We start from the raw sequence: 12,804 nt of genomic DNA on the forward strand, positions 1-12,804 counted from the left end.
GCGCGCGCGCTGGACACTGGCAGGCTGATTTTCCCCAGATAATAATTATATTGATATTAAAAGATACCACCAGATAGAACCATCTTCCATCAGTATTTTTAGTAATGTGTGTCGTGACAATGAAAACAAATCAGAGATGAAGACTAGTTTTCAGTTTGCCTTCACTTGGTTGCACGCCCTGCGCACCACTTTTTAATAGAAGTATGCATGGTGCGCAATACCTGCCTAACAAGCCCTGACAGTTATGGACCATTCTTTAGTCACCGAACAACTCAAACTAGTTAGCAATTGCAAAATGTCCAGCAATTCAATAAGAAAAAAACAAACAATTATTTTTGGGGCCCGGCATGCTTTATATGAATTCTCCCAAATAGACAGAAGGGGAAAGGGGTTTGTGACAGTAGTAGGTGTCATAAATGTGTTTTGCACGTATTCACCTTATACTTTGCTGGCTTTAGGGCACACTCCCATTTAAGCACGATTGCTATTGATTTGATGAGGTTTATACGCTTTTGAATAAACTATTTTGATTAACGATATGTGATCATTTTATTAAAAAAATATATATTTTTGACAATTTACAACAATGTTTGGAGCTGTGAGGAGCTGTTGGCTGTATGAGAGGGCCCTGTCAAAACATGACTAGCCAAGTATGACTTCTGGGTTTGCTAATTAAGATGAAGGTTAAGAGGAGTCATTTGTCCACTCTACTCTGTTTATATGTTTTTGTATACATAGTAAACACACAGCACAAATACTCAGTCTGTCAAGCTCCAGGAGGCAAATGGGGTTCCGGTGTCTTGCTCAAGGGCACCTTGGCAGTGCCCAGGACTTGAACCGGCGACCCTCCGGTTACACACTGAGCTACTGCGGCTTTGATTTTAAGTTGATAGGTTTTATTGTCATAATGTACAATAGCTACAGTGTGTTTAGGGCAACATCATAAGTCCCATTAATGCTCCTTCATCAGTGCAACAAAAATGACAAATAGAAACAGAACAGAAATAAAATAGAAATGTGAGAATGAGATTGTTGCAAGTGACTAATGTGTAGGTAAATGCGTATTCATGTGAAATGAAATTAGCTGAACTAAAAATAGAATGTACATTTAAATATTATTATTTATAAATGTGTTTATGTATCTATTTTCTGGCGGGAATGGGCTCTTCACAAATACAACTGAAAACAAAACGGAACTACTGTTTTCACAGTAGCGGCGGAATGTTTTAACAGACGGACTACGGACAACTAGCTAGTTAGCGGCCGTTGGAAACAAAACCAGACTCCACTCAAAGCAAGTTCTCATGTTATCGAGCGAAGCCTTGGCTGTATTCAGTTAAATACCTAGCTAAACCACATTTCAGATTGAACTGTTTTCCTCCAGGGGATTTAGACTTTCGTGGTGAAGATGGGAGTACCGAAATTTTATCGATGGATTTCAGAGCGATATCCCTGCCTTAGTGAAGTTGTCAAGGAACATCAGGTAGGAAACATCGTTAGCTTCGCAAGCCACTGTTGCTCATAGCCGCAGCGTTAGCTTAGCTAGCTGTTTGCTATCAGCAAAGTACACCGTCAGTGGGCCTTGGAACTTTTATTCCACTTACGTTAGCTCACCAATGTGTTTGCCCGGCCACTTCTGACTGACTCTTACATTTGATAACATACAACATATTGCTAGTCAAATTGGCGTCATACCAAATTCCAACACTTACTCGCTTACCATTGTATATGTTCTACGTGTACACATTTACCAGTGCAAAAATACATCTTAGTAATACACATGTTACCACCGACTTGTTTAGGTCTTCGTTGAGATTTTGAAAAACAATAAACCCCTCACAGTCAGATAGGCTAACCAACTTTATGCTAACTAAATGTAGCTAGTTATTTGGTTTACATATACTTTGTGTCACGTTGTCTAGAAGGGTTTAAAATGCAATACATATATGGCCACGTTTTATGTGATATGAATTCAAGTTATTTAGTCTACTTTAGCGGCACTGGAATTGACTTTAGTGACCTAGTTCCTTGTGTCGTAGGGCAGATAGGGTTTCATCAGCTGGACGTTGATTAGTGTCACTCTCATTGCGTAAGCCAGCTCTGAAATGTGTGTTAAAACAATACAAAGGAAGATTAATGCTAGCATCTTTATATTGGATGACAATGGATACGAAACATATGTTGTTGTTTTCATTTTCTGGGAATTATCTGTTAATGATTTCAAAAACATAAAATACATGTTCTCCTTTTGATTGTATTTCATAAGATCAATTTTACTTTATTGATACAAAATTGACCTTTTTTTGTAACGGCATAAGCATTTTTACAAGGCATTGCACATGGACAACAATACAATAATAAATAATAATAAACTGTAAATACAGACGTAACAGCAGTAGAGACTGAAACATTGTTATCCCCATAGGTTATCCCTTATCCTTATGCCTAACATTTTCCCTTTTTCCAAATTAAATGTACCTGAAAATAAAACCAAACAACTTACAATATCTTTGTTGCCAACAGCTGTTTTCCAGGATTCAAGAAATATAAAAATATTTTTGAATATTGGTAACTTTTTTGTATAATATCAAAAGTGTATGCTCAGTTTTGTTTCTTTCTCTCCTCAGATTCCAGAGTTTGACAATCTCTATCTGGATATGAATGGGATTATCCACCAATGTTCCCACCCGAACGATGAGGATGTCCACTTCCGCATTTCCGAGGAGAAGATTTTTGCCGACATCTTCCATTACTTGGAGGTGCTGTTCAGGATCATCAAGCCCCGCAAGGTGTTCTTCATGGCGGTGGACGGCGTGGCACCAAGGGCGAAGATGAACCAGCAGAGAGGACGGAGATTCAGGTAGAGATGGATGAGAAGAAACATGGAGAATCTCCTTTTCTCCTGTGGTTGTGTAGCTGACACGCAGAATGGGCTACACGTCCTGAAATCAATGCAGCTGACTTTGTTATGCTAGCTGGAAAACATTCTCCTGTTGTAACTACAGAATTTAATTACTTTTATAATTTTTTGGCATGGGATGTTTTTCCCTTAGTATTAACACACTTCTAACTGTGGTAAAACAAATATATTTTCAGTTTCTTATCTTATTTTTTATTATATATAATTTTTTTGACTGAGTGTGTAAGGGTGTGGATACCATATTGTTCAACATTTTAAAGATGCTACGTAAAAAATAAAAATACAGAGTAAAGAATGAGAATCCTAGGTCTGCACCTTGATTCTGTGTGTAAATAACAGCATGTTTTCTTAATGTTATCTGATCAAGGCGCAAAGTCTTTTTGCACATTTATTTGTATACATTCACTGTTATAGTTCTTTGTCTGATGTACTGCATATAAGGCAGAATGAAGCTCAAACAGAACTGAAATGCAACATTGGCTTAGTAAACATTTCAGAAACCCGACTACAGGGAGACACAGACTGTGAGTTTGACCTTCTCTCTTTTATATGTGTGTCTGTCTGTGTATAGGTCTGCCAAAGAAGCAGAGGACAAGATAAAAAAAGCTCTGGAAAAGGGAGAGGTGCTTCCCACAGAGGCTCGCTTCGACTCCAACTGTATCACCCCTGGTAGGCACGCATGCCCCTCAGTTTGACACTCGACAAACGTCACACAGTTAAATTGAGCTGTAGCAGAACATGTACCTCTTCATTTCAGGGTAGGGAGATATTTGAGTACTTATCAATCTACATTCATATTTAAAGTGAAAGGGTTTCTTCATATTTTCATGGTCAATCTGACAATTAGCCAGAAATAACAAGATAAAAAATGTGTGGATGCCACATGACAATTTCTATATTCTGAGAGTCCTGCTGACTTCTGATCACTTCCCCAGGAGAAATCTTTGGGGCCTTCAAAACTTTGGCTGAATAATAATAGATAATACCACAACAAGAAAATGCAATGCAACCACTGGCACAATTAATCAATTATTCATACATATTTTGGACAACGCTAACATGTCAGAGGTATCTGTTCTGAGTAGTGATGGGAACGATTAATTGAATATTCAAAATTATTCAGGTATTCGAATATGAGTTATGAATATTTTTATTGTAATTTTTTTCTTTTTAAATAATTTGTTTTTGGGTGGGGTGCCTAAGTTGATTACATATTATCAAATGGAATAATTCAATGTATACGACAGTGCCATAGCTAAGTGTGTTAGGTCTAAAGGTGTGTTTTTCTCCGCTCACCGGTCCCTCACAGCGGGCAGAGCTGCAGATGCTGATCTCTCTCGCGTCCGGTTAGAGTTCACTCACGTTTATGTCCAAATCCATCAGAAAACCAAGTTATGTTTTAAGCATGAAAGCTCTATGCCTATAGCTGTCAACTGTTCAAACTGTGATCACCAGTTCAATACATTTGACAAATTCGACTTGGTTTCTATACTTATTTGAACATGTATTTATTTATTTTTTCTTTTCTTTTGTAAAAATGTTTCCCACATTTTTTTATTTATTTTTATGGAATATGTACTTTTCGGTTAATCGGTTAACCGTTTTTTGGGGGACGAATATTCGAATATACATTTGCCTTCAAATTCCCATCCCTAGTTCTGAGAGGTTGTCAGCCGCTCTCTTTAACCACGCATCCTTCTTCCAGGCACTGACTTTATGGCCAGACTCCAGGAGCAGCTCAAGTATTTTGTCCACAACAAGCTGTCCACCGACAAGCTGTGGCAGAACGTCAACGTCTACCTGTCGGGTCACGAGGTACGGCAACAGCTGTTTTCACACTTTTCAGACTCTGTGATTCGACCACTGCTTCAATAAGTGGTTGTCTACATACTTTACCACCTGCAGCCATAGTACCTTAAACTGCAATTCAGCATCAATATCTTATTAATACTCATACACCAGTGATTGTACTGGTTATATACCTTAATACAATGTAAAAATGTGTACTCTCATTTATTATCTTATATTAATATCTTAAGGCTATTTATCTGATCTTTTATTGGAAATGTTCACTTTAACTTTTAATGTTTATATACGTTTTTTATTTTACTTTAACTTATGTTTACAAACACATTCTTATTCTATTTTATTTAATCTTTTATTTGACATTTTTACTTTAACTTCTTATGATGATTGTCATATATTTTATTTAAATTGTTTTACTTTTTTATTGCACATTCTTAGTTTAACCTCTTATGTTTAGATACATACTTTTATTTTAATTGTATTTAATTGTATACAAACATCAAGCAACTCTCACAAAACAAAATTTTCCCTGGAATAAATAAAGTTTTTTTGATTCTAATATTTAGCTTTCCTCCCCTTACAGACTCCAGGCGAGGGCGAGCATAAGATCATGGAGTTTATTCGCTCTGAGAACAGAAAGCCAAGTCACAACCCCAACACCCGACACTGCCTGTACGGCCTGGATGCTGACCTGGTACGGTTTCTGTGCCCTTGGATGAAGATATTGTCCCTCCTCTTACCATTTGTTTGATACTCACACTATCCTGCTCTCCTGTGTTTTAGATCATGTTGGGTTTGACCAGCCACGAGCCAAACTTCTCCCTGCTCAGAGAAGAGGTCCGCTTTGGAGGAAAGAAAAACCAGAAAAGGTTCACTTCCTTCCTAAATTTTGAATAGTATTTGTTTACATATTTTTACTTTAACTTCTAATGTCTGTATACGAGTATTCTATATGTTTCTTTTATTTATACATATTTTAAATGTAATTCTAAAATGCTGCACCGTCACCAAAACCCAATTTCCCCTGGGATAAAGTGCTCACAATTGTATTCCATGTTTTTTCTAGTGGTGTGTCATCTGTCAGTTCTGTCACACTCTGAACGCTTCTCTCTTCCTCTCCTGTAGGATAACGGCTCCAGAGGAGACTACCTTTCATTTGCTTCACTTGTCTCTGATGAGGGAATACATCGATTATGAGTTTTCTGGGCTCAGGGTGAGACATGCACACACACACACACACACACACACACACACACACACACACACACACACACACACACACACACACACACACTGGCACACACACACACACAGTTTCCGTCATGGAAAAATCCCACTCTAATTCTGCAAACAAATGCACAGGGCAGGTTTTAAAATACATTTTAGTGTGGCTTTATCGTAATATCTGTGCTCTATATTCTGATGACTTTTCTGTGTGTTTTCTTACAGAGTCACCTCGGTTCTAAGTATGACCTGGAGCGAATAATAGACGACTGGATTCTAATGGGCTTCCTAGTGGGGAACGATTTCATCCCCCACCTCCCAAATCTTCACATCAGTCATGATGCTTTGCCGCTGCTATACAGGACCTACATCTGTGCTCTGCCCACCATAGGGGGTGAGACACACACACACACACACACACACACACACACACACACACACACACACACACACACAGTCATAACATGCTTTTCTTGGAGAGATTTGATGTTGGATGTAAATATCGAGCAATATCAGAAGTTTCTCGTGCTCTAGATGTGTTTTTTTTGTAATTGTGTGGGTAGTTACTTTACTTTACTAGAATATATAATTTGTGCGAATTTGATGTATATCATAGATACAAATATCCTGTTTTCTACCTCAGGCTATCTCAACGAGAACGGCCATCTGAACCTCCGAAACTTTGAGAAATACTTGGAGAAGCTCGCTGAGGTGAGACAACAAAAGCTGATTCACTTATGATACTTAGTTTTCGACAATACTTTATTTATTGTACTAGTAACTGTTATTATGTTATTATGGTTGTGTTTTATTTTACATTTAAAACTTCTATGAAGGTTTGCAAAATGAGTTTTGAATATCTGATGTCATCCCCCTAACAAATGTGTCAAATATATCTATTTGTTGATATTTATATGTATGGTGTTCCGGACTGCACTGTGGGCGGTGTGTGACAAGCTTGAGAGCTGTTTTTTGACCAAAACTTTAAAACACTCAATTCAAATTCAAAATGCTTGGATCACACACGTCTTGAACAATCCTACGAAGCCACGGCTGGAATACAGTTCTACAAATAGCATGATATGATATGTATGATAATTATCTTATGTATAGCTGTAGCCTCATCTTTATCTGCAACTGTGCCGGAATATTGGGTTAAACACAACGAGTAGGCATGCAACACAGAGTAGAAACTATTTGGTATATGATTGCATTTATTTGAAAAAACACACACAAATATAGTTTAAATATGTTGCTAACTTTCTCTCCTTCTTTTTTCTCTAGTTCGATCGAGAGCATTTCAATGAGGTCTTCGTGGACTTGAAGTGGTTTGAGAGTAAAGTTGCTAACAAGTATCTGAACGAGGCGGCCGGTAAGGCAGCAGAAGAGGAAGCCGCCAGCAGAGACAATGACAAGAATCAGGTCTGCTTATGTCCAAATATTTTTCGTTATATATCTATACACACTTTGGCATTAAACCCAATATTTTCTTCATTTCTTATGCAAAGAGTTTATATTCTTGTAATTTAATAACGTGTGTTTTTTGTTCAGGACTCTGTCTCATCTGGAAGGCTGGTCGGAGAAGGAAAGGGAGGCGACGATGAGGAAGAGGAGGACGATATGTTTGAAACAGAGTTCAGACAGTACAAGCGCACGTACTATATGACCAAGATGGAAGTGGATGTGGTGTCAGAGTGAGTGCACACAAATACAGGGCATGGAACAGCAATCAATGCTGTTTCCTGTAATGGTTTGCACACTACCTGATTTAATCAACTAAAAGTTGTTGGAAATTGGTATCGTAACACTGTCTCAGTTTGAGTAATGTTGAAAACATTTTTTTTGCAGGTACTTTTTTTTAGTTTTTTCCTCCGTAGCTGGTCAGCTTTTACATATTTCATGCCCTACATCAATCTTTAATTCTTATGTCACCCTAACATCTGTTTGTATTCTCATCTGCAGTGATTTTCTGGCCAACCAGGCTAAGTGTTATGTGGAAGGTATCCAGTGGATTCTTCACTACTATTACCACGGGGTTCAGTCCTGGAGCTGGTGAGCTTCTTCTCTAAAGTCACTTTTTCACCTTCCTGTGGTCTGAGGAGAAGTCTGATGATGTATTGATGGATCTTGAAACATGTGGAATTATCGTATAATATCTCAGACTGTTCCTATGATTCTGTACAGAAACTAAATCTACACTTTCACAACCATGCCTTTTAATAAGATACACAAATAAGAAAAACAAATGTCTACAAATGTTGCCAACATGATGTAATGCACACAAAAATAATGGCAACATATTTCCCTGACTCGCCTTCCTTACATCTCGTCTCTTTAAATGATCTTTATTGAAATCAGTGTTTTAATATGGTGTGCATGTCCCTTCAGGTACTACCCCTTCCACTACGCTCCCTTCCTGTCGGACATCAGGAAGATAGCCGGGTTGAAGTTGACCTTTGACTTTGGGAGACCCTTCATGCCCTTCCAGCAGCTGCTGGCCGTCCTGCCTGCTGCCAGCATGGAGCTGCTGCCTGAGAGTTACAGGGTAACACACTCCTGTCCAAGCACACACTCTCACACACATACAACAGTTAGTATGCACAGAATATTTACAGTGAGTTAATCTGATTGGTTTTCACTTTGTACAAGTATACTAAAACTCAGTATTAAGTACCATTTTAGAAGACCAATCTGACTTCAGAACAGTACATCAACTCCGAGTGATCAGAACAAGTTTACTAGACACACAAATTAAATTGAACATTTGTGTTATTTTAGAGAAAATATCAAGATATATTTAAAATATTCTGATAGATAGCATTTAAATATTGTGATGTTATTTGTAAAGCATATTGCCCAGCTCTAAGGGGTAAAAATACACAGTATATCTTTTGAAATATTTATGTTTCTATCTTTCTTTCTCTTCTTCCCACTGTAAATATATAAACATTGTAGGGATTCTATATCATATGTACAATAATATTAACTCTGCACTCTCGGAATAATTTAAAAACACATATACGTATGTGCAAGATAAACATAAAATAAAAAAAAGATAATGAATAGTTTTTGATGTTTCAGCACCTGATGAGCAGTGAAAACTCGCCCATCATTGAGTACTACCCTGTTGACTTCAAAACGGACCTCAACGGCAAGCAGCAGGAGTGGGAGGCTGTGGTTCTGATCCCCTTCATAGATGAGGTACACACACACACACACACACACACACACACACACAGAGGACAAACTCCTACATTTATTAAAAAGCGTACTCGTATGTGTTTTTATTGAACAGAGGTGCTTACTGGGAGCCATGGAGCCCTATAACGACAAGATGACGAAAGCGGAGAAGGACAGGAACTGTCACACAGATTGTGCCGTTTACTCGTACGACTCTGAGGTCGACTTCCCCTTAAACTCCAGCCTGCCGCAGCTCTTCCCCGACATCATGCACTGCAAAGTCAGGTGGGTACACACGCACACACTCACACTCACGAAATACAGTTGTCTTTCTCTAACAATCTTTCATAGTCCGCTACAATAAGGAGAAAGTAGTATAAATAATAATAATGTCATATATATATAATGCCTTTTTCTTATGTCTATATAAATATTTGTATTTGTTTGTTTATGCTGCGACTGTCACAAAAGCTTAATAAAGAATTATCTTTCAGAATAGTGAAAAATAATACTAGAGATTCAGGTCAACATCCTTTTTATAAATACAATTGCACCTCACTTGAACAAGAGTAAACGGATAATGAAACAAATAGGTTATCAAATGTTGGTTAAAGTGTTCAGAGAGACTCCATTCCTATGACATTTACTGTTTGTTACAGGAAATCAAACATCCCTATGGATGCTTGGTATGTTCCTCTGGACCACGTCAGCAGACGCCTCGACCGCTCAGCTCTGTACTTCTGCGGCTTCCCCACCCTGCAACACATCAAGCACAAGGTGTGTGTGTGTGTGTGTGTGTGTGTGTGTGTGTGTGTGTGTGTGTGTGTGTGTGTGTGTGTGTGTGTGTGTGTGTGTGTGTGTGTGTGTGTGTGTGTGTGTGTGTGTGTGTGTGTGTGTGTGTGTGTGTGTGTGTGTGTGTGTGTGTGTGTGTGTGTGTGTGTGTGTGTGTGTGTGTGTGTGTGTGTGTGTGTTCTTTACACCTTTTATAGAAAAGAAAGGAATGACGTATTGTTGTAGGCTTACCCGGAAGTTAACATTGCGTTGATAGCTTGTTGTCATTGGATATTAAGAAATGGTCTCTCACCCCTCTAACTGTTCCTGTCCCTCTTGTCCATGGCTCACTTTTAGTTTTTCAAGAAGAAGAGTGGAGTGATGGTGTTCCAGCAGAGCAGCCGAGGGGAGAACATGATACTGGAGATCCTGCACACCGAGGAAAGCGAGGCGGTAAGCTATTTACTCATCTCATTTCATAAAGACACTGCTGAAAATACAGACTTTAGCATAAAAAAAAAAAACAATTAGTAGAATACCAGGCACACAAATGTCTAACAGGTTAAAAATAATGAAGTGAGGTTTTTTTGGACAGACGTAGCTTTATAATAGAATACATGTATTGCTAGTTATTGCCATAGGTGCTGACTAAGAAATGCAATGAAGCCGGTTTCCTCTGGTCGATGAATGGGATACAAAAAGTGTTTTGTATTGTCATCATGACCTTCTCGTGTCTGCACTGTGTAGGTGTAACATGTAGGAGAACAGGGTTCTGATTTAGGCATTTTTCATAAATACTAAAACACCCAGATATAATATTTAGTTTTTCTGCTAGTTACTTTTGCTCGTACTCTTTTAAACACTGTGTATATAAACGTTCCACTGAAACCTACTGACCCCTGTTTCTTTTCCGTTTGTTCCTCTTTAGTTATGTGATGCTGTGTCTGCAAAGGTTCTTGGGAAGTCTGTGTTTGTCAACTGGCCGCATCTAGAGGAAGCACGCATCATCGCAGTGTCAGATGGAGACGTCAAGTAAGATTTAGTACTGGGCTGAATGTCTCAAATATGGATATATTTATTTAATTAATCACCATTTTCACACTCTGGCTAATTCTTCACATGGATACATTATTAAAAACATAGAGTAGAATGTAGGTATGGCTGTGATTCAGGAGAATCTGTGTGATTTTGAAGGAAAGCCTTTATCAGCCAATAACAACTTAAATCAAATAATTATGTTGATGGAAAAGACACATCCTGTGATAACGAGACACATGCTGAATTACTTAATGTAGCATGCATGTGACTTTTCTCAAAGGGAGTTTGAATAATAAAAGTATGACAGCAACAACACACATTTCAGCCATTTTGAAGAAGCACACCTAAAAATAAGTACTATATTTTTAAGTACACGCTCTTAACTTGAACAGATATGTTTTAGTTGGGCCTAATTATCTGGTTAGAATATGCTTTAGTGCTCCACAGTATTACATTGCTAAGTTTATGTTTCTCGTAACTGGGTGTGTTTCCTCTCCCGTTAGCATGCTGAGAGTTCTGTCTGTAAGAAGAGTCCAGCTCTGACACGTGAAATGTCTCCCTCTGCTTTGCAGGTTCTGTCTAGAGGAACCGCCTGGTGTCCAGAGACTGTACGACAGGCCCTCCACCCCCCCTCCCTCTAAAGTCAACTGCATGTCTGACAAGGAGCAGAAGGACTGGGTGAAGGACGTGCAGGGACTCACTGAATAGTAAGGCACAGTGAACAACAGATACTTTAGAATGAATAGACAAAGCACAACCGTTTTAATAGTACTCATATCTTTGTATTCATCCTGTTGCTGCATTTTAGAATGAAATAAATAAAAGCTAAACAAATATATAAACAATAGCAAGACTGTGCAATGAAAAGAAACAATTACATAAAGATATTATGGAAACTAACAATGTATACCTGCCTGATTTGCACCATGACTCGACACTGCAATGATTATTGTTCCACATTGCAAAGCCACAATGATGATCTGATGATATGGGCTGTTCTGGAAGCTACATGACTACAAAGATGACCTTTGTAGCCATGTAGCTTCCAGAACAGCCCATACAGATGCGTTGAATATGTCTTGGCACTCAAATTCAATCTGATCACTGGAAAATATGACTGTAAATAACCTTAAAGATCTTATTTGAGAAACACCATTGATCTGGATGTTGCCTAGGTGGTTAAGATATTTCTAAACGTCTCCTAAGTGTTAAACCAAACAGCATGATAGACCGTCAAAGACCTATCCATCCCTAAATTATGATAACGTGTGGCCTCCCCTCTCTTATTGTCCAAATCCTCTCTTAAAATGTCTTTTCTTTGTCCCAGTTTCAATAAGAGGAAAGGCATCATAGTGAACGAGACATCTGTGGTTTTGTACGGCCAGACGCTGGCGGGAAGGAAATACGTCCCCAAAGCCAACGGGGTGGTGGAGCTGGAGAAGCAGTGGGCCAAGCAGGTCCTCCCCTTCGCCTTCCAGACCGTGGTTAAGGTACATGCCGAAACATACAAGAAAAGAATACTCAGGTGATATTTGAAAGATAGCCAGGGTGAGATGTTAAGCTGAGATGTGGTGATTCCCAGCAGGGAGACGAGACTGCGGAAAGATCTGCCTGAGCTGAGGAGTGCAGACAAGCACATTTCACTTTCAAATAAATAAAATGAGAACAAGTGCGTGTTATGTGAGCAGTGATTTGCAAGCATATTTCAGGGTTCGTACGGTCATTGAAAACCTGGGAAAGTCATGGAAATTCAAAATGTAAATTCCAGGCCCATGAAAAGTTATGGAAAACAATATTTTTCCCAAAGTTTTGGAAAAGTGGCGTCTAATAAAAGCCGATAATCTATTTCATTTAATTAAACTGCG

The 12,804-nt window shown here is 38.6% G+C and overlaps 1 protein-coding gene across 1 annotated transcript; it reads left to right on the plus strand.

Annotated features, from left to right (window-relative positions):
• Nucleotides 1-1,261: 1,261 nt before the first annotated feature.
• LOC104943158 (5'-3' exoribonuclease 1) lies at nucleotides 1,262-7,648 on the plus strand. The gene is made up of 11 exons (XM_010768489.1): nucleotides 1,262-1,483; nucleotides 2,628-2,860; nucleotides 3,492-3,589; nucleotides 4,626-4,735; nucleotides 5,310-5,420; nucleotides 5,510-5,595; nucleotides 5,852-5,939; nucleotides 6,176-6,344; nucleotides 6,594-6,661; nucleotides 7,235-7,372; nucleotides 7,502-7,648. Exons 1-11 carry the CDS (start codon nucleotides 1,409-1,411, stop codon nucleotides 7,646-7,648), a joined length of 1,323 nt encoding a protein of 440 aa, XP_010766791.1. The 5' UTR covers nucleotides 1,262-1,408.
• The last annotated feature ends 5,156 nt before the right edge of the window (nucleotides 7,649-12,804 follow it).

This window comes from Notothenia coriiceps, unplaced genomic scaffold (genome assembly GCF_000735185.1).
Source record: "Notothenia coriiceps isolate Sejong01 unplaced genomic scaffold, NC01 NC01_scaffold00005785, whole genome shotgun sequence".
NCBI lineage: Eukaryota > Metazoa > Chordata > Actinopteri > Perciformes > Nototheniidae > Notothenia > Notothenia coriiceps.